The 25495-nt window shown below is 40.6% G+C and overlaps 2 protein-coding genes across 3 annotated transcripts in view; one reads left to right on the top strand and one right to left on the bottom strand.

The window, feature by feature from the left end:
- LOC114666111 (protein quaking) overlaps positions 1-25495 on the top strand; it is a 1435209-nt gene that overhangs the window by 744866 nt on the left and 664848 nt on the right. The window lies entirely within an intron of this gene.
- The window catches only part of pde10a (phosphodiesterase 10A), a 357319-nt gene continuing 339629 nt past the window's right edge, over positions 7806-25495 (bottom strand). For both annotated transcript variants that reach the window (XM_051919349.1, XM_028820278.2), the window contains exons 20-22: positions 22283-22363; positions 19905-19993; positions 7806-10144 (exon numbers count right to left, since the gene is read on the bottom strand). In XM_051919349.1, the coding sequence (XP_051775309.1) occupies positions 10027-10144; positions 19905-19993; positions 22283-22363 (288 nt within the window). In that variant the 3' untranslated portion in view covers positions 7806-10026. The remainder of the gene's footprint in view (positions 10145-19904; positions 19994-22282; positions 22364-25495) is intronic.

The following is a 25495-nucleotide window of genomic DNA, read 5'->3' as shown; positions in this document are numbered from 1 at the left end:
CCAGGATGTCTCTGTACATTGCTGCGGTCATCTTTCCCTTTATCCTGACTAGTCTCCCAGTCCCTGTCGCTGAAAAACATCCCCACAGCATGATGCTGCCACCACCATGCTTCACTGTAGGGATGGTATTGGCCTGGTGATGAGCGGTGCCTGGTTTCCTCCAAACGTGACACCTGGCATTCACACCAAAGAGTTCAATCTTTGTCTCATCAGACCAGAGAATTTTCTTTCTCATGGTCTGAGAGTCCTTCAGGTGCCTTTTGGCAAACTCCAGGTGGGCTGCCATGTGCCTTTTACTAAGGAGTGGCTTCCGTCTGGCCACTCTACCATACAGGCCTGATTGGTGGATTGCTGCAGAGATGGTTGTCCTTCTGGAAGGTTCTCCTCTCTCCACAGAGGACCTCTGGAGCTCTGACAGAGTGACCATCGGGTTCTTGGTCACCTCCCTGACTAAGGCCCTTCTCCCCCGATCGCTTAGTTTAGATGGCCGGCCAGCTCTAGGAAGGGTCCTGGTGGTTTCAAACTTCTTCCACTTATGGATGATGGAGGCCACTGTGCTCATTGGGACCTTCAAAGCAGCAGAAATTTTTCTGTAACCTTTCCCAGATTTGTGCCTCGAGACAATCCTGTCTCGGAGGTCTACAGACAATTCCTTTGACTTCATGCTTGGTTTGTGCTCTGACATGAAATGTCAACTGTGGGACCTTATATAGACAGGTGTGTGCCTTTCCAAATCATGTCCAATCAACTGAATTTACCACAGGTGGACTCCAATTAAGCTGCAGAAACATCTCAAGGATGATCAGGGGAAACAGAATGCACCTGAGCTCAATTTGGAGCTTCATGGCAAAGGCTGTGAATACTTATGTACATGTGCTTTCAAATTTTTTTTATTTTTAATAAATTTGCAAAAACCTCAAGTAAACTTTTTTCACGTTGTCATTATGGGGTGTTGGGTGTAGAATTCTGAGGAAAAAATCAATTTAATCCATTTTGGAATAAGGCTGTAACATAACAAAATGTGGAAAAAGTGATGCGCTGTGAATACTTTCCGGATGCACTGTGAGTGTGGTCAGCGCCATCCTTCAGATGTGTCTCCAACTCGACTGGAGTCCACCTTTGGCAAATTAAGTTGGGTGGACATCATTTAGAAAGGCACGCACACACACATCTGTGTACAGAAGGTCCCACAACTCACACTGCATGCCAGGACTGGAAACAAAGCCATTGAGTCCAAGGAACTCTGTGTAGACCTCCGGGATGAAGTTGTGGTGAGGCTTGGATCAGGGCAAGGGGGCTAAAACCATTTCTAAAGCTCTATGAATGTCTCCCGGAGCTTCCTGTCTTGTTATATGGTTGCGAGACATGGCTGCTATCCAGTGACCTGAGAGGAAGACTGGACTCCTTTAGTACTGTGTCTCTTTAGAGAATCCTTGGGTTCCGCTGAATTGACTTTGTGTTGAATGAGCGGTTGCTCATGGAGTCCCAAATGTAGCACATTATCTGCATTGTGAGGGAGCGTCAGTTACGGCACTACAGCCATGTGGAGTGTTTCCTTGAGGGTGATCATTGTTGAGGACCCGAGTGGCTGGACCAGGCCAAGAGGACGCCCACATAACACCTAGCTGCAGCAGATAGAGGGTCATTTCTAGAGGGTGGGACTGGACCGCGTGTCTGCCAACCAGGAACCTAAGCTGTTTCATTGTGTGGTGGGAGCAGCAACGTGCTGTACTAGTGCCTGCTGCCCAACCTGACCAGGAGCACAGTGGCGTCAAGAATTGTGAAACAGAAGACATTTGGAACCACCAGGACTCTTTCTAGAGTAACCAGGCAAGAGGGACCTTAGTAAGGGAGATGACCAATAGTTGAAATGGGAGAACCTGTCTGAGGGATGGCCATCTCAGCCGCACTTCATTGGTCACGCATTGATGGTGGAGTGGCCAGACAGAAGACACTCTTAAAGTAAAAGGCATAGGTCAGTTTAAGGGAGTCTGAGAGCATGAGGACAAATGAGACAGAAACGGACCTCTCTGGGTAGAACTCCAAGCTCTGAGTTTGGTGAAGACCAGGCACAGCTCCTCAGCTGCCTAACGCCACCCTTAACGGTGAAGTGTGATAGTGGCAGCGTCATGCTGCTGTGGTGCTTCTCAGGGGTACGGACCAGGGGAGGATGAATGCAGCCAAATACAGAGAGGTCCTTGAAGAAAACCTGCTCCAGACATCCTCAGACTGGGGTGGTGGCTCACAGAGCAGAGCATATAACCAGGACAACCCTGGAGGGACTTTGGGCTATCATCTATTATCTATCCTTGAATGGCCAGCCAAAATCCCCTAGGACATCTGTAAAGAGACCTGAAGATGGCCGTTTACAGACATCTCCCGTCCAATCTAACGGAGCTTGAGGAGATCTGCCAGGAAGAAAGGGAGAAACGTCCCAAATCTGGGTGTGCAAAGCTTGTAGAGACTTACCCAAGAAAATCCACCCATCCATTATCTATCTGCTATATCCTAACTACAGGGTCATGGGGGGTCTGCTGGAGCCAATCCCAGCTAACACAGGGCGTAAGGCACACACACCAAGCACACACCAGGGACAATTTAGAATCACCAGTCCACCGAACCTGCATGTCTTTGGACTGTGGGAGGAAACCCAAGCAGACACGGGGAGAACATGCAAACTCCACACAGGGAGAACCCGGAAAGTGAACCTGGGTCTTCTTACTGTGAGGCAGCAGCGCTACCACTGTGCCACTCCCAAGAAAATCGGACTCTGTAATTATTGACAAAAGAGCTTCTACAAAGTACTGAATTAAGAGCCTGAATACTCACCATATATACCGGAGAGAGTTCAGTTTTTGATATATTTTGTGAAGCCCAAGGCGCGTACAGCTGCCCTGACCCTGACACAGACAGGCAGGACACAGGTTAGGCGCACAGCACCCAGTTTATGTACGCAGTGCACAAATCACCAACACAGTCCCCTTCATCGCCACCTTTAATCCTCCAGACAGGCTTTGTCCTCTTCCTCACGACTCCTGGCGACTGCCCCCTTTTTATAGGGCACCCGGGACGGCTCCAGGTGCCCAACAAGCTAGTGTGGCGTAAGTGCTGCCAATAAGGGCCCTGAAAACATCCATGCGCCCCCTAGCGGTGGCCATGAGCTCTGACGGCGTTGAGCTTCTATGATTAGGGACCTGTGGCCCCGCTGGAAACCAAGGGGGCTGCCCTATGGTGGTCCAAAGGAGAAATGATCTTGAAAATTCTCTCTCCCCCACTCCTTTCAAAAATCGGGGCATCCAGGCAGGTTAAGGGCTCCGGCTGTCCGCCACAATTTGTATGCCTTTTGAAGACATGTTTTCACGTTGTCATTATGGATTATTGGGTGTAGAATGGGAACATGGGGGCAAAAATGGTGAATTTATCCAATTAAAACGTGGAGAAAGTGAAGGGGTCCGAATACTTTTCTAACTCCACCGTATAAGGTGGCTTACAAATAACAGAGGAGCCCATTTGCTCCTTCCAGGTCGTGTGGTCAGTGAGTTTCTCGCCCAGATGTTGTTTGGTCGAGTTGTCAGGGTCCTCCGCTCAGCTGTGCGACTCTGCAGTTTGCTTCAGATCTCCACAGTCCTTAGTAGGAAGAGGTGCTTTCTGGTTAACGGCTTTTTTTGTTCATTATGGCTTTCTGGGGGATACGTCAGGCCAAGCAGGCCTCTTCTGAATGCGTGGTGGGCCCGGACTGCACAGTATGTGGTCCTTGTGCACTTGCAGTGATTTTCTTCACCTTCTCCTTTGATGTCCATTTCTCCTTTTTTCTGAAAAATGCCTTTTGTTATATTCATACCGACGGGAGTATACATTAAAGGACATATTTTTTTAAATGTTACTTACCCCATGTGATTTGTAGCAATGAAAGAGAAAAATTAAATTTTGATGGTGATAAAAAAAAAAAATGCTAGAATGGTGGGCATCATTGGACTGCAGCAGAAAATGAAACAAGAAGCAACAACAAAACCTCACGTTACTCGTGTCACACAATCTACGTCAGTCGTCCAGTTGTACAACGTGCAGAACGCAGGCGTTTTTTGGTAAATCGATGCTTCTGAAAGAATTGGCACAGAGCATAAAAAGGAAACACAATACGCGTGGGACTGAAGTGTGGAGTTGACGATGCGCCTGTCCCCCTCATTCGCCGGTCAGGTGTCCCATCTTCACTCATTTTCTTGGCCACCACTACAAAACACACGGGGTAAGTAACATAAAAACGTCTGTTTTGGGTGGAGTGCACCTTTAGGGTGAGCCTCACAAGTTCAGAACTGATTTCTCAAAGTCCGACACTCCTTGAAGTCCTTCTAATTACAGACTGGTCAGAAGACGAGCGTACAAAAGCCACAGGTTATGTGCACAAAACGTTAAGGAGGCAGCAACATCGACTTTCCAGAAGATACTCGGTACCCTCGCTCGTCCATAGTTATTTTAAGTGTCTGTGATAATGCAGCGCACAGTTTCCTTTGCTAAATATCCCTTCAAGTTTTTGATTTATTTTGGAAGTGTGGCTTGGTAATGGAAGAGAATACGACATCAGCCTGACATCTGACCTCCATTCTGCTGTACAGGACAATAGAAAAAGGAAGTAGAGCTCGGGTTCTGACAACCATACTAAACCAGATGAAAAAATGAACCAAAACATCAGACGATACCATTGAGTGAAGACACAAGAGGAAGACCGAGAGACGACAAAAGAGGGAAGACGCACTCGGTAAAACTGGGCAGCTTGGTTTGTGCATTTATTTACAACTCTAATAATAAATGGTTCAATGCTCTATAGTACAAACATAAGTGTATCTCTTTAAATACAAAGACTGTAAATGAATACATGGAAAACCTCTTACACAACATATACAATATGTATAATTTATAAATGTAATTATTAAGACATCTCAAATTATTGCACTTGCATAAATATTTTGTACAAACAAAAAAAAAAAACTCTTACTGCGTATTTCTTTTTTTAAATTAATAACAAAGGACTTTATATTCTACCCTGAATCACTTTTTATTGTGAGGAAAAAGTCCGCTGCAAGCTCTGGATACCCAAACGTACCCCTTTGTTCTCTAAGCACATACACGTCTACGATGATTTGTTCTGAACGTCTGAAATGCGCACATCCAGGACTGCAAGCGTCACCAGCACCCCGTCTGCCTCATCCCTTGTGCCTGCCCGAGACCCCTAGCCGAGTGCCCCCGTGAAGCAGAGCGTCCCTCCGATTTACACTCCCTTGTTCTCATCTCTGTATTTGGGTTGTGGTAGAGCAAAACTGAAGAGTGGAGCTTCTGGGAAGTCACAATTCACCAACGTCAAGTTAATTTGCTTATTTTGGAAGAAATAAAAATAATAAATAAACAAGATACTGTGATAAAGAGTAGCGCCCCCCCCCCCCTTTACGTTAACATCTGACACCCTCTTGTGCTGGCTGAATGGTCTTATTCAATTCCTAAGATTTTAGGATGGATTTCCTACAATTTTACAGTAGACTTGCAGCTTTCAAAAATCTCGGCCGCCACTTAAAAAAAAAATTGCCAAGTGAGTTTGTAAATCTTCTAAAAGTTATTTTTTGTCCAATCAGAGCTATTTCCACCTATCACTGGATCAATACATTCAACTTTTTCTATTTAGTTGTAGTCCAATTAAAGGGTTTCTTACCATTTTTGAACGCGGTTTGCAATGCTGCCTTTGCTGGAGATGCGCACTAATCGACTGCAGCCGAGTGCAAGAACACCACACAACAGGCAGGCCCAGGCTTTCCAAGCCGCTGGCATCTATGAGAGAACAAAAACGACGAGGCCATGGCTGTCGTGTCGGTGCGATTCAAGTCATTAGCAGCCAGGAGGACCGTTGATATCAAATATATTTAGAAAGAAATGTGGAAATGGGACTCCATCTGATGCCATTCTTTTGGGAGGTTGTGCATTTCATATCTGATGTGATCCACTGGATGTTTTGCATTTCTAACACATCCAATAGGAAAAAGCAATTATATGGCAATCATTGCACTTCCATCCAGTGGCTTCTTCAGTTACCTTTGTGTGCGTCCTACACTGTAACCCTGTAAATTTGCTAATATTCTTGTTCCAGACTAGGAAACAAGCCGACTTTTGGTCCTCCCAAGATCAAGGTTCGCCCCAGTAGTTCACAGGTACCACCAGGATTCCACATCACAATGCGATTCCAGGGCTGTCATTCTTCTTCTTCTTCCTATAATATAATCGGCTTCTGCAATTTGCCTCACACTTAGCAGATGTCCCTGCTCTTCTTCTTTTTTTTTCCTGCCATGTCATTTTCTCGATCAGTTTGACACAAACCCTGACAACTTTTTCAGAGGTTGCCGCTAGCCATATTTTTTTTTGCTTTACCAACGCGTATCATGTCATAAGCTTTCGATTAAGACCGAGATCAAGGTTTTGGTTCTGGCGGTTTGTGAGTAATTGTGTGACAGACGGACACAAACCGATGCACAGGAAGCAGCACTGCCGAGCTCCGTTTGACACGGTAGTGTGCCTACTTGGTGCAGTTTTCAGAATCACAGAAAATAAAGCATGTCACTGGTCAGCCATATTTTCATATCTACAGATGTTGCTGAAAGGGAAATATGTGCTTTGTGCAGCAACTTTGATAGTCCAGACAGACATAAATTGTTTATAAAGCATGCCAGTGCCAGGTCCCAAAGTATGGTTCTTCTCAATCCAACCATCACACGGTAGATCAGTTAATGTGTCTCCTCGGCTAACAACAACGCTGCCTTAAATATCTGTATTTGAAAACCAATACTAATATTCAGAAATTTCCAGATTTAACTTAACAGCCTGCTACGTTGTCCAAGATGAGAACAGCTTCGACTCCTGACGATCCTGCAATGGACAAAGCCAGCCAGCCCAGAGACTGACTGGACAAATGGATACGGTATGAAGATTGGAGAAATATTAGTGATAATGAAAAACATTCAAAATTCACTAACTATTGGATAGCCATAACATTCTCAGACCTGCATGAGGTCAGATCCTATCCCAGCAGCACAGGGTGCAAGGCTGAAAGCAGCTTTGGGTCACAGGGCCACACACATCTACACAGCGCCAATCTGGAATTGGCAATCAATCTAACCAGCGAGTCTTTGGAACTGTGGGAGGAAAAACCGCAGAGATATGGGGAGGCCGTGTGTACTCGGCTTGGAAAACAACCTGGCATGGGATTCAAGCCAAGGATGTGCCACCATGCCACACTATTACAGGATATACAGTAATGTGCAGTGCAGAATGTTACTGGATTACATAATCATTAATAATTTTAAACTAAAGTGATTGTCTCAAATTTGGTGAAGTTACAGCAATAAAAAAGGTGACGTTAGCTTAAGCTTAAAATAACTGAGCTTTTTTATCCATCCATCTCGCTATATCCTAACTACAGGGTCACGGGGGGTCTGCTGGAGCCAATTCCCAGCCAACACAGGGCGCAAGGCAGGAAACAAACCCCGGGCAGGGCGCGCACACACACACAAACACACACACACACACGCACACCAAGCACACACTAGGGACAATTTAGGATCGCCAATGCACCTAACCTGCATGTCTTTGGACTGTGGGAGGAAACCCATGCAGACACGGGGAGAACATGCAAACTCCACACAAGGAGGACCCGGGAAGCGAATCCAGGTCTCCTTACTGCGAGGCAGCAGCGCTATCACTGTGCCACCGTGCCACCCATGAACTTTTTTATTTTGTTTCTATTGTTCTAAAAATGATGGAGGAAATATAAAAGAGTGTTTTAGATGAACGTCATTCATTATATTCATTTTCAATACAGACTTGTGAGAGCTGCACTGGGCACAAGGCAGGAATCCACATTGGCAGAGATGGCAGACGGTCACTAAGACATTTTGCTAAAGTCGCTAGGCCACCTATGACACGGCACTGGGATGTGACTGAACTGAGGCGAACACGCGAGTGGCACCCACACAGGACACCGAGCCGGGGTCCAAAGCCAGGACTCCATTTATGATGCTGCTCTGGTTTATTACCACTGCAGACTCTGTGGTCACCACCTTCACCTGCGTTCAGCACCCCAATGTATTTAGACCATGTTGTACCAGCAGCTCTACCAATTTTCTACTGAGGCTTAACAGCATTAAAACTCCAACACAGTTCTTAAAATACCAGTGCAAAAATATGTATTTAGATATGACAGGACTAATAGAAATGAAGAAATTGGTCTTTATAATACAACTGTAGGGTGATAATTTATTCATTACGGGGAGTTTGAAACTAGCCTTTTGAAAGCATAATATTTCATAAATAACTTATCAAAAATAGAATTGGATTAGGTATCTAATTAACTACCAAAAAAGAAAATATTACATTAGATTATTCAGGGCTTGGATAAAACCAGTTGTAAACAATGTGTAATCTTTACCCTCTACGGCTATCAGTAGCTTAAAATCCCAGATTGCCTTGAGCTTTGTGATCTGCAAATGGAGTGAAACTGTTGAGCAACTGCTTGCATGCAAAGATCATTCAAAAAAGGCAAACAAAACCTGAACGAGTTCAGCCTGTACTCCAGCGTGATTCGTTTTGGTATGTGCAAAAGTAGGTAATGACAAATCTCAGTAGATGCCATAAAAAGCAATCTATTTTATAATAAATTGCTTATGCATAGTTTCATCAATGTCAGAATAGTGCATTCTAAACCACCCCCACCCACTTCACCAAGTTTGGCATCCGTACCGAAAAAAAAAAAAAAAAAAATTCCTGCCAAAATTTAGTTCACCTCATGAGAAGATACCAAAAATATAGCCCTTCAATTTCTCAGCCAACCTACTCCATTAGGACACTTGACATGTGAGGGGCATTGTTCCATTGCTCGGTTTTGGAAAATTTTCTTTTCAAATTTAACTCAAGTGGTATTTAAAAAGTTTATTACCTCCGAGACTAATATTGCGCATAGCACTGCGGAAGCACCTGCTCCCTCCTGTCCACTTTTCCCACCGTCTGCAGTCAAACTCCCAGATGTGGGAAGCACAGAGCCCTCTTTCCAAAGCCTCTCCATACAATATGTGGAGCGACCATTGGAAGTACAGGACTAAACCCAAGGGTATGCTAATCGGGCTGAGAGATAGCAATCCCGCACCCAAAAACAATGGCTGGATCACACTAGGGAACTTCCATGGAGCCGCTTCAGCTCCTGTGAACATGACTACTTCGTACTGATATATGCCGACTACTTGTTTGGCTGATAAACATAAAAAGCACACCTTAATGATGTAAAGCAGCCCTCAGCGTTGTACTCATTCCCAGCAAGTAAGGATGCAACAGGCCTAGCAGTTCTGTCCTGTCCATCTGCAGTGCGGATTTCATTCCCTCATTCCCAGACACTTATTCACCCCCCTAACAATAATAGGCTGTGTTTTATTCAAGTAAAGTTTTCCCTCTACCATCTCTCTTTCATAGATTACAGATACAGTAACCTTGGCACTGTTTTAAGTGCGTCATCTTGTCATCTTTCTGGCTTCATTGTCTGTCTCGCTTGCACTGCTAGTGTCCAGCCAACAGCAGCGTGGAAAAAAAGTATCCTCCAGATACCATAAGTAAATCCCCTAGACGGCAAGAAGCAAGACATAAAAGTACCTGTCTTGGTCAGAGTTTGAAATTAAGGCCTCAGCAAATGCAGACCAGACAAAAAAAGGTAAAAAAAAACAAAAAACAAAAGAAAATCCAAACCTCTCTTCAAACTACCATAACTGAACATGGCAGAATCCGATTATGAGTTCCGTTTTACTTCTTCACAGTTCCTAAAGTTGCTCTTCCTGGTGATGCCTTCAGTTCAAAGGCTTCCATCACCCAATGAGGTAACTTGGAGTGTTATTTCACCTTGCTCATCAGTGTTCTGTCTGCTGCGTTCGCTATTTGGAACTAAAGCAGGAACTGAGGGAGTCCCCCGTTTTGGAACTTGTCATACTCTGGCTGTCATCTTCCGTTTTAATTATCTATTTTCACAGGAACGGTCTCTGGAGAGTCAGCAGTGACAGACTGGGATGGAATCCACACAGAGGTGTCCTCCCCTCGAACCAATCTCTCCCACTGACTGAGGTTATCCCTGAAAAAGAAGTAGAACAAAAATGTTAGAAAAGAGAAACCTCTACAAGATGCCCCCTATTGAAAGAACTGCAATTCATCTATTTGCACATTCATTTTTAACTCTGTCAATTGAAGTAAAATTGAATTTGTGTCAGCGGATTAATCTGGATTTACAGTATATTTTATCCTTTATGTGAATGGCTTACTTAATATACATGTAGAGGTAGAGCCCTACTGGTGAACTTACAAGTTAGCTTCAGTAACACACCATTATTATTATTCAAAAGCAGACACAGAGAGAAATGTAATTGGTGCTCTTTGCTACCAATCAAAATATAGCACGCTCTTAGTTATCCTGTGAGATTTTTTTTTTCCCTATGAAAAGCAGAAGGGAAACAAAAAGAAAAAAGGATGGCCTGTAGGCATAGAAAGATGGTATAGAGTTTGAAATGAAGAATAAGGAAAAAAGGTGGAGAAATCAGAAAAAGAAAGTAAAGAAAACCTGTATTAGAGTTGGGAGAGACAGTTTGTAAAAGGTGTTTTTTCATGTTCATTTTAAGTGTATGGAGTTATTGACCGGGTTGGTTACTGAATGTGGATGAAAAGGAACCTCAGCCTTGGGGGGAAAAACGGTGGATGGCTGACCTGTTGGAATTTGCTAGCTAAAACAAATTAATAAAGTGTAGTTTTTTCATTTATCACTTACAATGAAAAAATAATCAGCATTTCCAGGGTAGAAGTGCGAGATTCCTATGTTTTATCGAAGACTGGAGTACTGCACATGAGCTCCAACTAAATGCACCAACAGTTTTCATTTATTTTTATTATCACTTGTTTATATGTGTTTTTCCCAGGTGATCATTGATAGAGGTGTAACTCTGACAAAGTAACTGAACTGAGCTAAGTCAATAAGTGTGTATATATATATATATATATATATATATATATATATATATATATATATATATATATATATATACACACATATACATATATACATGCCCACCACACCTCCCCCAACCCCGGGGTGTGCCACGCGCCAGCCACTTCACATCTATGCTGCTCGCGTTGTGGAGGGGGTGGCTGAACGCATGCTTTGGAGATGCGGACGGATCACCTGCTTGCTTACTGCTCCTCCTGCTGTGCTGTGTGTTCTGCTTGTCGCGCTGCGCGTCAATTATTTAAAAACCTGTACAGCAGCTGTCCTTTGGTCTCACTGCTTTGTCTTGTGGGACGTTAAATTGTCTCTCGTGGGACATCTGGGCTGATTATTACTTTCTGAATTTGCACATAGATTATTATTGTTCTCTTGTGCATCCTTTTTTGCCTTCTTTTCTCCCCAACACTTTCATGTCTCTTTTCGACATGCTGCTCTTTCTTCTTCGCTTAGTCGTTCACGTGCCATCTAGAATGTATAACATTTTTAAGAGCTGGGAGCACATGAAGTGTGTCTGCCAAAAGCATTCCAACAACTGCGAGGTTAGATGTCCATAACCTTGTTTTAAATTGTTTGTAAGTAGGGCGTGACGTGCAAAAGTCACCGTCTCATGGGTCTTGCTTCCTAAGGTTGTAATGTCTAGTCTCACATGACGTCAAAGTGTCTCTCTGAGATGATCATGTCTCGACCCAAGATTTTTTCATATAATAGACTAGCGGGCTTTGCCCCCTGCTTGCTTTGTGAGTCCACACCCTCCCCAGGGCGCGCCACGCGCCAGCCACTAGATATATATACGGGGGGCTCTGCCCCCTTCTGGCTTCGCTCGCCAACCCCTGTGCGGGCCCTACGCACTAGTCATTTCCTGAATCTGCCGCTTGCGACGAATTGCGCTGTGCTTTTGGATAAACACAAATATCAACTCTGTCTTTGATATCTGTCTTTCTAAACTATTATCGCTGACAATTCGTCACATGTTGGTTTATTATATATGCAAGCGTGATCTTTTGGCTTCATATAGAAATCCAAGAAAACGTTGTGTAAAGTGTGATAGGTTTGGACGTATGGATTTGTATCCATTATTGGCTGTAGAATTCCTAATACATCCAATCGTTTAACTCTTTCGATTCTATGTTGCATCACTTCTCTGTGATCATAAATGTAAACCTGACCGAATTGTGGTTTCTTTGAAATTAAACTTGTAGTAGCTTTAATTGTTGCAGGACCACAGATTCTCATAGCGTATGGTCCTAAATCGTGTAAATCTACGTTTTGAGCATTGAATAATGCGAACGTGAACAGATTATTGTAGATGCGGATATTTTGCCTGTAGTGTTTGTGGATTTCACTTTCACCAAATAACAAATCTTTTATTTCTCGCGGATACGTCTTTTCATTGGGAAAAAACACTACTTTTCCCTGATGGCAACACAAATTAGACGATCTACAAGTCTCCGACTTAAACTTTAAAGACAAAGAATATCTACATTCTTCTGTCATATCACATATGTCCATATATTCGATCTCTTTTCACTGTTCCATCATTTCACTGAGTAATAATTTCCGTTTGTTAGCGCTTTTGTGATCTTTACTATCAGTTTTCTGAGAGTTTTGAATTTTAGTACTTTCATAATCTCTAACCTGCTCTGCATGTGTATTGCACCAACGTTTTTGAACTTCTTTACAACGTTCTACTTTGTCTTCTACTCTTTGTCTTTTATTTCCACCCCTGCTTGCAACCTTATAAGAATTTAAAGCACAGGAACTGTGTCTGACAATAATATTCACACGAATGAGAGGTGAGTGGACCTTGAGCATGGTTAAATTTCCTGGCACAAAGTCTCGTCTTGCGGGAGTTGAAATTTTCTCTCTGAAAAAGTCTTGTCTCGTCCCAGGATTTTTTTATACAGTATAATATAGAGATATACACACACACACACACACGCACGCACGCACGCACGCACGCACGCACACACAGAGTATATACACATGATGATCGAGTCAAATTGCAGAATCCCAAAGGTTTAATATCTTTTATCCCAGCAGAAAGGGTTGCAATTAAATAAACAGGTTCACAGGGGCGCTAGAACACAAAATATGCTTTCGGATCATCTAACTATGAGCTCCATCAATAAGTGTGTATGTGTGTGTGTACACACACTAAGGAGATGCGGACGGATCAGCTGCTGTCTTTCTGCTCCTGCTGCTGAGCTGCGTGTTCTACTTGTCATGCTGCGCGTCGATCATTTAAAAGTCTGTACAGCAGCTGTCCTTTGGTCTCACTGCTTTGTCTTGTGGGACATTAAATTGTCTCTCGCAGGATGTCTGGGCTGATTATTACTTTCCTTACTTTCTGAATTTGCACATAGATTATTATTGTTCTCTTGTGCATCCATTTAGCTGTAAGCCCCGGTCTAAGTGAAATGCCACCTTCCAGATGGTCTCTTTTTGTATGTTTCCGACTGAGAGGGATGGGAGTTGAGAAAACGGTAAGGGTCTAGTCAGCTTCCATGGAATGTGCTGCAGAGGGCTGAGACAAGACAGTAACAATGTCCTTTCTCTTGTGTATTTAACTTAAGGGAGAGTATTCAAAAAGCATTACTTTGCAATATTATAAGAGCAAGTATAACTTTAAATTATTAGACACGTTGATTGTTTTAAATGTGCATCCTATCAGTTAATTTAACCCTATGTCCTGAATAATGAGCAATTTTAATGGAGTGTTACATACAGTACACCTTTTATGACGTCTACATTAAAACAAAAGGAATTATTTTTAAAAGTATGAATGAACCCTAATCTATTTACTGTGAAAAGGCAGCAACAAGGGCCTGGAGTAGAAAGAGACAATTATTATAAAAAAACTAGAACAAAGTCTGAAGCTGAAAGATGCCAAAATCTAGGAGACAAAGCCCTAAATTATTAAGCATAATTAAAGTCAAAATAAACAGCATAAATTTGTTTCCTTAAAAATCATAAGCTCAGATTCACTTGTTAAGTTTTTTTTTTATGTACAATATCCTAAAACGTACAGAATGAAATCAACACTGCTCTGTTACCAGACACACGAGTGTCCAGGAATCATTGTGATAAGCAGGAGAAAGACCAGGAGATGACACACAGGCGTAATTGTAGACAGGACGAGCAGGACTTAGAAAACAAAAATAATCAGGCAACCAGAAATTAAAAGGGCAAGATGAGAATCAAAAGTCAGGGGCAGAAGGAGTGTCAAAACCAAAAATGAAAACTTGATGCAAGGGCCTACTTTTCTTTTACACCAACTTTGCTAAAGATTCATCAAGACTTAGTTTATCCACCGAGGGTATATACCATCACTTCTGTGACATGATGATTGTAGTCATGTGATTCATCCAAAACTAAACTTTTTTAAAATTGACTGAATGGAAAATGAAACCTCATTAATGTAATCAAGACAACAACAAAAAAAGAAAAAATAGATGAATTTACACATATGACTTGCATTATATATCACAGACTCCAACTTACATAGGCTTGGAGGGATTACATTATGCCTTGATGGCCCTGAGTTGACGGCCAGTCTCCCCATGCAATGATATAGAAGGGAGAGTGGTAAGATGCTGAGTGATTCCTTGCCAACAATTAATCTCAAAAAAGCAAATCAGTCCTATGCGATTACATTCATTCTGTAGTGAAACACTTCAGTCTTGATGGAAGTGGAATCTTCCAGCACAACAATACCCAAATCCACATGGCACAAGTGGTCAATGAATGGTCTGAAGAGCATGACAACAGTTTAAGCCATAAAACATGGCCGTCTCAGCCACCAGAGTTATTTGAAATTACCTAAAACAGAGTTTTCCACTTTCATTATCGATCACCGATTGATGGAATTTGTCTCGAAAAAGTTATTAATATTATACATTTGGAAAATCCATTTATCCAAGACAAATTACAAGGGCTTGCTATGGTACAATTGTTTATATACTGTACATTTTTATTACTGCTGAAGTTCTGGTAACATTGCGTAATTTACTCGTTCAAAGTGAGCATTAATGTAAAGTCTGGTGTGTCAATGACTTTATGGTGGGATGGAGAACGCAACTAAGATGACCACCAGCTCTCCAAAGAATAAGTGGTAAAGAAGCATAGAGTAAGAGAATGCAGAAGTGGCTATAAAAAGTCAGGTCGCTGTTGTGTTGGGGGTTGTGAACATGAAGGTAATTCAAGCTATAAAAATTCTGATGGTGTTGGTAGATACTGACATAATGGATGTGTATATACTTTTCACCCTAACATATACAGTATTTTAACTTAAAACAAAAGTATGTTGAAACTCCTATTAATGCTCAGAATTATATCAAATGGATTTGATATTTCCTTCTTTGGCTTGAACCAAGCAGCTTCTTTCTTATTCATTCACCCATCCACTTATAAGCCTGCCAAGCAAACATGACAAACAGATTATTCCTGTCCTCCCTCTCCATTTCAAACCGCCAGTTTTAAACAATTATACATTGCTAAATCCACCTAATTTAAAGCAGATTTGGGGGTGCCGGTGCCAGAGCCAGCATCAACTCACCTATCAGGCTGTACCACACATGACCACTCACACTTCATTCTTAAAGGGGTAGCCTCACTTATTACGCACACTTCACATACAGGTCTACATACAAAGACCCCACCTTAACGACACTAATACACCAACATTTCCTTCTTCCTTTTGCTTGCAGGGATTTGTACATTTTGTGATCGAACATGTTTTACATTTATACATACTGTATGTGAAAGTTTTTTGCTCATTTTTAGCATACTGGTAAAACGTTATTTTTTGAAATCCATATTCTAAGAAGCATTTCATCTGGTATACTGGATCAAGCAGTATACTGATCACCCCTACTCCTGTGTATTTATTCACTAGATATTAAAATTCTAATGTCTGTGTGCGAGTGTAAGTGTGTCTGGTTCCTCAGAGCAATCTGACTGGTCAGTTTGGCTTTGGTGACGCGATCGAAAGAGGAAATATGAGTGGGAGAAACGCAAAGAGGAGAAAAGGTATAGAGGGGCACGGCAAGAGTCACTTTTGAAAACGGAAAATTCAAAAGCGGGTAGAAGGCAAGCAAAGCACCTCGAAATGACAGAGTCTGAGAATAATAATAATAATGCATTTTATTTATAGGGCACTTTACATTTGTAGTAAATCTCAAAGTGCTACATAAAAAGTTTAAACAAAGGCAAAACAAGTTAAAAACAGAGATAAAACAACAATAATTAGTAGCATTCTTGTTAATATGCTTTCCTAAATAGAAAAGTCTTTAGCTGTTTTCTTAAAACAGCCCACAATCTGCTGTGTTCTCGGGCTCTCTGGTAGGGCATTCCAGAGCCGTGGAGTAGCCACCGCAAAAGCTCGGTCACCCACTGTTCGAACTTTGGTCATAGGGGGGCGAAGGCAGTAGGTATTTGCAAAACGGAGGTTTTTTGTAGTGGATTGTAATATAAGGAGTTCCTTAAGATATTGTGGAGCATTTCCATGTATACACTGGTGAGTAAGCAGACAAAGTTTGTGTTCATTGGCTCCCTATTCACCTCCGTATTGAAGAGACCGAAGGATTGGTGAAATGTGTTCATATTTCCGCACCCTCATCAGGATTCTTGCAGCACTATTTTAAATTTGTTGTAGCTTTTGAAGGCTCTTGTTGGGTATCCCGATGAGGAGTGCATTACAATAGTCCAGCCTGGAGGAGACAATGGCATGAACCAGCATTTCAGCATCACAGAGGGAGAGGCAGGGAAGGAGTTTGACTATATTTCGGAGATGAAAGAATGCAATTTTATAAAGGTGACGGACATGTGTATCAAATGACAGATGGGAGTCTAACTTGACACCCAAATTTGTAATTGAAGGGGAGAGGGCAATGGTACGCTCAGAAAAGGAAATACAATTTACGTAGGAACGAAGTTGATGGGGGGAACCAAATAAAAGAGCTTCAGTTTTGGTGCTGTTCAGCTTGAGGAAGCTCTTGGACATCCAAGCCTCAATGTCATCCAAGCAAGAGGAAAGAGTTAATGGAGGTGTAAGGGAGGTTGAATCAAGTCTCACACAGAGCTGCATATTATCGGCATAAGAGTGAAATGAAATTCCATGCCTGCCGATGATGTGACCCAGGGGTAGCATATAGATGCTGAAAAGAGTCGGCCCAAGGACTGATCCTTGTGGGACCCCACAGGTGACAGTGTGGGTATAAGATTTAGCGTCCCTCTGGGCCACATACTCAGCCCTATCTGTGAGATAGGACTCGAACCACTCCAGAGCAGTGTCAGAAAGTCCAATTATATAGTGGAGACGATGGAGGAGAATATTATGCTCTACTGTATCAAATGCAGCTGTGAGGTCCAGGAGGATAAGGAGTGATGGAGAGCCCTGGTCAGCGGCCATCAGGGGGTCATTGGTGACTCTGACCAGGGCTGTCTCTGTACTGTGAGAAGATCGGAAACCAGACTGAAATTTTTCAAACAGATTTAATTTTTTGAGGTGATCCTGAAGCTGGACCAAAACAACCTTTTCCAAAACCTTAGACAAAAATGGAAGGTTGGAGATCGGACGATAGTTTGCTATCACTTCAGGATCCAAAGAGGATTTTTTAAATGAGGTCTATGTTTTTGCGGTTTTCAAGGACAATGGGACTAAGCCGCTCTGGAGAGAGCGATTAATGATATCAGCAATAAGAGGGCTTAAATCCGATACATTAGCTTTTACCAGAGGAAAAGAAAAAGGGTCCAATGAACATGTTGAAGGCCTCATTCTCTGGATGATGCCCTCAACTTCTTTAACTGTGGTACAGAAGAACTTGGAGAGGCAGCCCATTGGCTTTGATATGGAAACATCCAGTGATGGAGGGCTGGAAACAGACAATGAGGAATGGATGGTGTCTACCTTAGAGGTGAAATATTTAATAAAATTATTACACTGCTCCTCTGTGAAATTATTACAGGCGTGGGTATGAGGACTGAGTAAATGATTTATCACAGAAAAAAGAGAAGCAGGCTTTACGAGAATGCACTCAGGAGACACATGCGGATACAGCAGAAAGGCACTGAAGGAACACGTAGGGCAAGAGATCTTTACATATAATACGCTACCGTGGCTGTTCATTTGTCTGTCCAGGATTTTAAATCACCTGCAGCTAACAAGCTGTTTGACCTATTGACCCAAAATTTGGTACACATATACTACATGACATCTACTGTCCGCTTTCGGGATTATGATTGACCTCCAAGGTTATTCCTCTTTTTATTTTTATTTTATTGTAGAATCAACTTTCAACAGTGGCCAGCTGGGCGGCCGTGCAGCGCATGCGTTCTTATCCCTATCACCTTCGCCGTCACTTCCCCTACCTCTTCATATCTTAAATCATTCTTGAGGCAAATTAAAGACTTAAGTGCCAGCTTAAGTGAAAAATTAAGAAAAATGTAATTGCTGCACAAACACTGACTTAATCAGTTTTAACGCGAAAAGATATAGACGAAGGAAGAGAAGAAGCGGGCCGCTAGGGTGGAGAAAAGATGAGCTGCTCAGGAAGCAGTAAGTGCATCGACCTCTGAGCAAACAAATGCTAAAAATACAGAGAAAGAGTATGAAAACTATAAGTCAAGTGTAGTGCAGTGTGCTGTTACTGGTATCAAATATTTTTTAATTTATTGTATTGTGGATAGTATCCTAATAATTACTGAAAAAGAATACAATGAGTGAACAACAGTTGATAATTTGATTAGGAATGAATGGTCTACTTTTGCCAGAGTGTCACTTTTACGTGCCCAGGATGTATACTGCATGATTTCTATTTCTGTAAAGGACTGCGGGGTCTGTTGTTTATAATGGTATCTTTATAAGGTAAGCAGCAAACCTTCCTATTCACTACATACTATTAATTTTAGCAGCGGGCACATCTGGCTGCTGGTGTAATTGTCAGAATCACCTTAGAAATCTGCGGGGACCACAGATTTATTACAAAGTTTCTATCCATTATTTTTTTTTTTTTTATATAAATATAATTTCTTCAAACAAAGCCCCCGATATAGAATGACAGTCTGAAATGAACTAAAAGTTAGTAAGTATAAATATGATATAATCTTTAATGTGCAAGATTTAAAAAGAAAGAAATTAAATGCATGAGATACAAAAACACAAGTGCCCGCTCATTGTCTTTATTTCACAATCTTTTATTGTGCTTGAATGCAATTAGCAGATGCTAATTAATTTTTTTTCCCTTCCTGATTCCACAAGCACGGCTCCAAGTTGTCTGGGCCAAGTGCCCATGAATTCCATCTCAGAACCTTGATGCTGACGCATTACTAAGCTGCTCGTATCACTGCAGATGGTTTGTTTGCATTCCGTGTAGTTCAAGGACATGATGGCTTAAAACAACGGCATTCTTGGAACATAGAATAAGGGCTGGAGGACACAGAGAGCAGCAGCCTTTGTGGAAGAGAACAGCCAAAGGAATTATTATCTGAACACTGGGCACCATTTTAACTGGTACTAACAAAAATGACACGCTTAACAAAAGAATTCTAGGTTACTTAAAGTGCCATTTACCATGAGCAGTTTTACAAGGCAATAAAACCAAAGCAGATATCAATATCAGTCTTTGTCTCATTTTAAGGACAGGCTGGAGAATATATTAGTTTATAATAATGATCCCTCACCCTACCCCTTGAAAAAGGTTTGGAACAAACAACATACATTTCCACTGATTACACATCTTGATAATCTGCACCACCTCTTACTCAGTCTATCATAAAGGACATGGTACAAAATAAATAGTAATAAACATTGCGCATATAAGAAACATTCCCAACCTCATACCTGCAAGCTTGCAATAGGGGACTGGCTGCAGGAAACAGTTCTGATAGTGTCGTGTAACAGGGGATGGCCACTGCATTATAGAATCCCACCTGTGGCAGAAACAGAATAAACAAGTCAACAATGGCACATGATTAAGATCAGGGTGTTAGCCCCTGAAGCTGTTTACTGGAATTCATATGAAAAAAAACTTTACATATACAGTGGAACCTCGGTTCACGAACGTCTCGTTGCATGTACATATCGGTTTACGACCAAAAAGTTTGCCAAACTTTTGCCTCGGTTCACAACCACACACTCGGTATACAAACAAGCCAGTTTCCCTTTTGGTTTGCACATGTTCAGACTCTCCCTGTGCATTTCCTGTGCAGCGAGCAAGAGAGCGCGCGGCACACACACACACAGGCAGAGAGAGAGAGAGGGCTGGACGCATAAGGTAGGAAGGCAGTTAAAGAATGCACTGGGCTTGATTTTGTTTTCATTTCTGTTTACAGCGATCGGTTTTTACTTTTCTTGGTAGTTTATTAAATTACGGATTTTTTCAAATGTTCATTTTTTTCCCTGTGCTTAAAACTCATTAAAAAAAAGTGTTTTTAGCCAGTGTTTGGTAGCGCTATAGCGTGAACTATTGCAGTGTTAGTTTTCTCTGTTGTTCAAGGTTTTCTCAGTGTTATTCAATGTTTTTACATTTAGTTTACTATTACGCTGTGCATTCTATGGTTTAATTAACTATATTTGTGCTTAAAAACTTAAAAAAATACATATTTACATAGAGTTCGTATGGTCTGGAACGGATTAATTGTATTTACATACAATCCTATGGGGAAAATTGCTTCGGTTCACGACCAAATCGGTTTACGACCAAAGTTTTGGAACGAATTATGGTTGTGAACTGAGGTTCCACTGTACTATGGAGGCAAAAAAAAATTGGTTTATATACACAAACCCGCACAGTCACACAAACACAGTTCCACTGCATTAAAATGTAGTCAATTTAACTTCAACAGCATTTTTCTGAAAATGTTAACATTAAGATTGTTTATGACAAACTAAAAAATGTTTAAAAAATAAAAGTAAATATGGAATTTGTAAAAGTTTTATCTAGCTCGTCTTGCCCAGTAGAGCAGTTGACTTCTTTATCATAACTGGCACAGCAAATCCCTAAGAGGCAGCCTTTCAGATAGGACAACGGGTCATAGTCCCATGGGGCCAGGTCTGGAGAACATGCTGAGAGTCTTATCTCATACTGTACTTTTACTCAACAGCATTTGCAATCCATTCATCTTGAACAGGGAGATTTCATGGAGCAGACAGGGAAGCAGTGGACAGCTTTCCTTGATTAGCTGCCATAAACATGAAAGCAAACATCATAACTGAAAAATGTATACTTGTGATCATGCCACTTGAATTCCTTTAAAATTAGTATGCCTCTATTGTTGCAATTTTTGCTTGGATGCTGGGAGATAAGGATGTGTCCATATTTTATTCTCAGCTGACAAATGTTTCATAAATTTCTCCCAGTCTGAGTTCAAACACCTGGGATACTCCTTAGAACTTAGGTGTGGTGCTGCTTCATTTAGAAGTCAACATTTTGATAAACCAACATGTACACTACTTTTCATGTTTAATAGCGTATGATTGTGGCATATAAAGGGTACTAATCCTTGTAGTATATCCAGGTAGGTATTCAATGGTTGAAACTTCTTTAATCGTACCTTGTGTGTACATACATACATATATATATACACACACACACATAAACATGGTACGTGTGTGTGCATGGGTCACAATTCACTTCATCTCTTAATGCGAAATGGCCTGGGAGCACAAGGGAAGCCACAAGAGACTAGGCTGAGATTTTCAGATGATTCAACGTCTGCTTTGCACACTTTGACCAAATCAGAAGTGTGTCATAAAGGACAAGACCCCCTGAAATAACTGGATTTTCCTTTGGGATATCTCAACCTAATAAAGTCAGGAAGGTCATTGTATACAATTTCATGAGGAAAGCCTTGCTCTTTTAACTCGAGAGACAGAGAGTTAAATCAAGAAACTGTAGAATAAAAGAATCCAGCATGTCTGGATTTATTAATCTATTTAATGACTTTGGTCACAATATATATATTATATGTATGCACACAATGAAATGTGCAGTGGAACGTAGACAGACAGACAGATAGATTTGTCTTTTTGCAGAAGCGACGTAAATAAATAAATATAGAAGGAAAGATGTAGATAAGTAGTTCATTTCACACAGTTAAAATTTAGAGAGTTTAAGAAAATTCTCTCTTAACCTCATCTTTCTTATTTTTTTCCCCCAATGATACCCAGAAGCTTCATTTTAAGGTTTTTGCCAGCTCTTAAATTCACTTCATAGTTACCTGTCCCTGGGGAACTTCATCCTTCTTGTCCCGGTCCATCATAGGGATGGGCTGCATGCCTATCTTTTTCATTTCATCACCCTATGAAAAGAATGCATTTTTGTTTTTACTAATAATTGAATGGCAGGTATTTATAAACTCAATTTATAATTCAATTTAAAAAGCCTTTTTTTAAGCTGTGGCTTGTCCACTGTCCACATGGGAAAAAGCCAAACTGTTTTAAACTTCCAGTTTTCATTAAATAAAGATGTTTGCCAATGGATGTCATTGGTTTTCTTACTTCCATTTATTTATTAAATGATCCAGACTGTAATAAAAATAAAATAGTAAAAATAAAATACTTAAAATTTCAGGCATACTTAATGGTATATTAGATATGAGCTGTTCCTGCATATGTTCCAGTGATGACTCTCCTCCAAATATGGAAGCAGATGGCTGTTACATGTCCCATATACATTGATATTCATCACAAAAACATTAAAGCCAAGTTTATTGACCCTGAAATGAATTGTACTCAGTAAAATAACAGCCATACGCCACCCACACAATCAAATAATATACTTGAATTGTGTGATTGTTGAACTCGATACACCAACATGTGTACTACTCTTAGGCCTCCTTTCACAATATGTACATTTTAGTCCACTGTCGGTGCAATTAAATAATAGCCAAAGAAATGTAAAAGGTCCTTTGTTAATTGAAATATTTTACAAACATGACTTTAAGCAATCTTTTATTTAAATCTCTCGTAGCATAGTAACATTTCAGTTCAGCTTATAAGAATATACAAATTGTTTTTTACGTGATCAAATTTTTATTGAAATAAAAATGTGGTACAGTACTGTATTTTTCATGTCAAAGTTAGTTCTTCACAAACATACTGTATATTTGTTTGCCACACAAAATTGTATTCTAAAGTTAAGTGCTTTCTATAAATTTAAAAAAATATTGTGCCTGCTCTGGTGCTTTACAATGGAAGGTATGGGGCACGGAGGAAAAGCTTAAAATCTTTCCAAATACATCCATTTTTCACGTTGTCAAGTACTGATCTGCACCTTCCGTGTTTCCAACACATATTTGTGACAACGAAAAAGATTGGGACATACTCATTTCATTGCATATTCCTATACTGTTTTTCTCAAGGTTAAGATAAGTTTTCTATTTGCTTGTGTGAATTCTCACGTAAATCAAAACAAAACCAGCCACTTGGCATGAAAAGTTCACTGTGACGATTTTCTGTTGGCGGGAAAGCACACACTGGAGATGTGAAAGGTTATTGTGAAGGAAGCACTGAGCTGTCACAAACAGCCGGTCTTCTTTTAAAATCGCGTAATCCCATAACATTATTTTTTTGTTCAAAAATGACATGTGTAAGCTATTTTATAATATATGTGCAATCACAAGATGTAGTTCAATACTCAATAACTTGTATAATGGACATATTTGGCATGTTTTTAAGCTTTTTCTCCATGCCCTATGGACTATAATGTTAAGGTGCTAGTAAGGGCCAGATATTTTTAGAATTATATACAAACTAATTAACTTTAGAATACCATTTCACATTGCAAATGCATTTATAGCATGTTTGTGAAAAAAAACTTGGACTTGAACAATAACAAACTTGTCCTTTAAAAGTCAACATAAGCCAATTCATCAACAAATTCAATCCTACACTGAGGTGTTGTTTAACCTCCCTCTTGTTACTTGTGGTTTATACTACAGACAACTGCCTTGTAATAATAAAAGTCAGAAATTACAGTACATCCAAACTAATATATTTGTATTTGAAATGGCATTTTAAATAAAAATGATCTCTGTCCACACTAGGGTTTTCACATTGTTTACAAAAGTATCTCAATACACACTAAAACCAGCAAAAAAAAAGTAGATGTTCGCTAACACTGGGTATGCCCACATCGGCGGAAAAGTACTTGAAGTGGCGGTAATACTGCCAGCCATGGGATTTATCAGAAAACTGTAGCAAACCAGTAAATTATTTGTGGTTTGCATATGTATGCAGCATTCAAACTGTTCAAAATGCAATTTAGATGCATAAAGGGAAGCAACACAACAAGCATCACATGGGACACAACTTTTTTATGCCCACTATGTTGGAATTGTGTTTTTTTTTTTTGTTATAAAGGATAACCAGTCAGAGAATGACCGCCTTGTAATGGGCAGGATCCAATCAGGGTAGGGTTATGTAATAAGCGCAAGCAAATAAAGAGGGTGATAAGAGCCTGCATCTTTAAAAGTCTACCTTTTACCCATCCAAATTGCAATGGTAAGCCAGCGTTTTCAAAAGAATAAAGCTCTAGACAGCATTTTAAGGTCTCCATTTTCAGCGGTTAAAAGGCAAAAATGGACACCAATGTCTGTGTTTTTAAACAAAAACCTAGTAGTGTGTATCTAGCCTGATTTAGCAGAAAAATGCAAGGGTGACATAATGCTGCCTGCTGTTCTCTCCCTCCGCATTACATTCATATGGTTGGTTTTTTTTCTTTTGTTTTTCTGCTAGCTAGATCAATCCCAAATGCTTGTAACTCATCAGATCAGTTTGCTGCTTTCTCAATAATTATTTGCAAGAAAGTTTTTGAAAAATCTAATTGCCACAATATAGCCCAATCTAAATGCATACATGTTAAACAGACAAAGTGAAAATATTGGTGATGCAAATTATAAAAACTATAAAATAGATAAAAAATAATTAAGATGGAAATAACACTGTAAATGAATTATTAATAACTTATAATAAATAAATATAATAAATTAAAATTATAAATAAACTCCAAGTCATGATAGGGTTTTGCTAGAAGCAAAAGATAGTCACTTTAGTAATTAGAAATTCCTCTTTAGATCTTTATTTCTTAATACATGAAACATTTTTTTCATATATTCAAATAGTTTTCAAGCAAGTATTGGACAATGTGGCAGCAAAATCTTCAACCCAGTTAGTTAGATACAGAGTTGTGGAAAACAAGTGTCTGTATTCACTGTATTGAGCATGAAGCTGAATCAGCCCCGGATGGCACACCAGTCAGGTCACACTTGCAGACGCACCTCACATCGGGGCAAATTTCGACCCACATCTTTGGAACATTTACACCAGAGTACCTGCAGAAAATCCCACATAGATGTACAGAAAAGTGCAAGCAGAGTACACTAATTCCAAAAATTGATCCCGAGTCTCTGGAATTATGAAGCAGTAGTGTT

Source organism: Erpetoichthys calabaricus, chromosome 15 (genome assembly GCF_900747795.2).
Source record: "Erpetoichthys calabaricus chromosome 15, fErpCal1.3, whole genome shotgun sequence".
Taxonomy (NCBI): Eukaryota; Metazoa; Chordata; class Cladistia; order Polypteriformes; family Polypteridae; genus Erpetoichthys; species Erpetoichthys calabaricus.
Note: the sequence above shows the minus strand (reverse complement) of the source record. Positions and strands in the feature narration are given on the sequence as shown.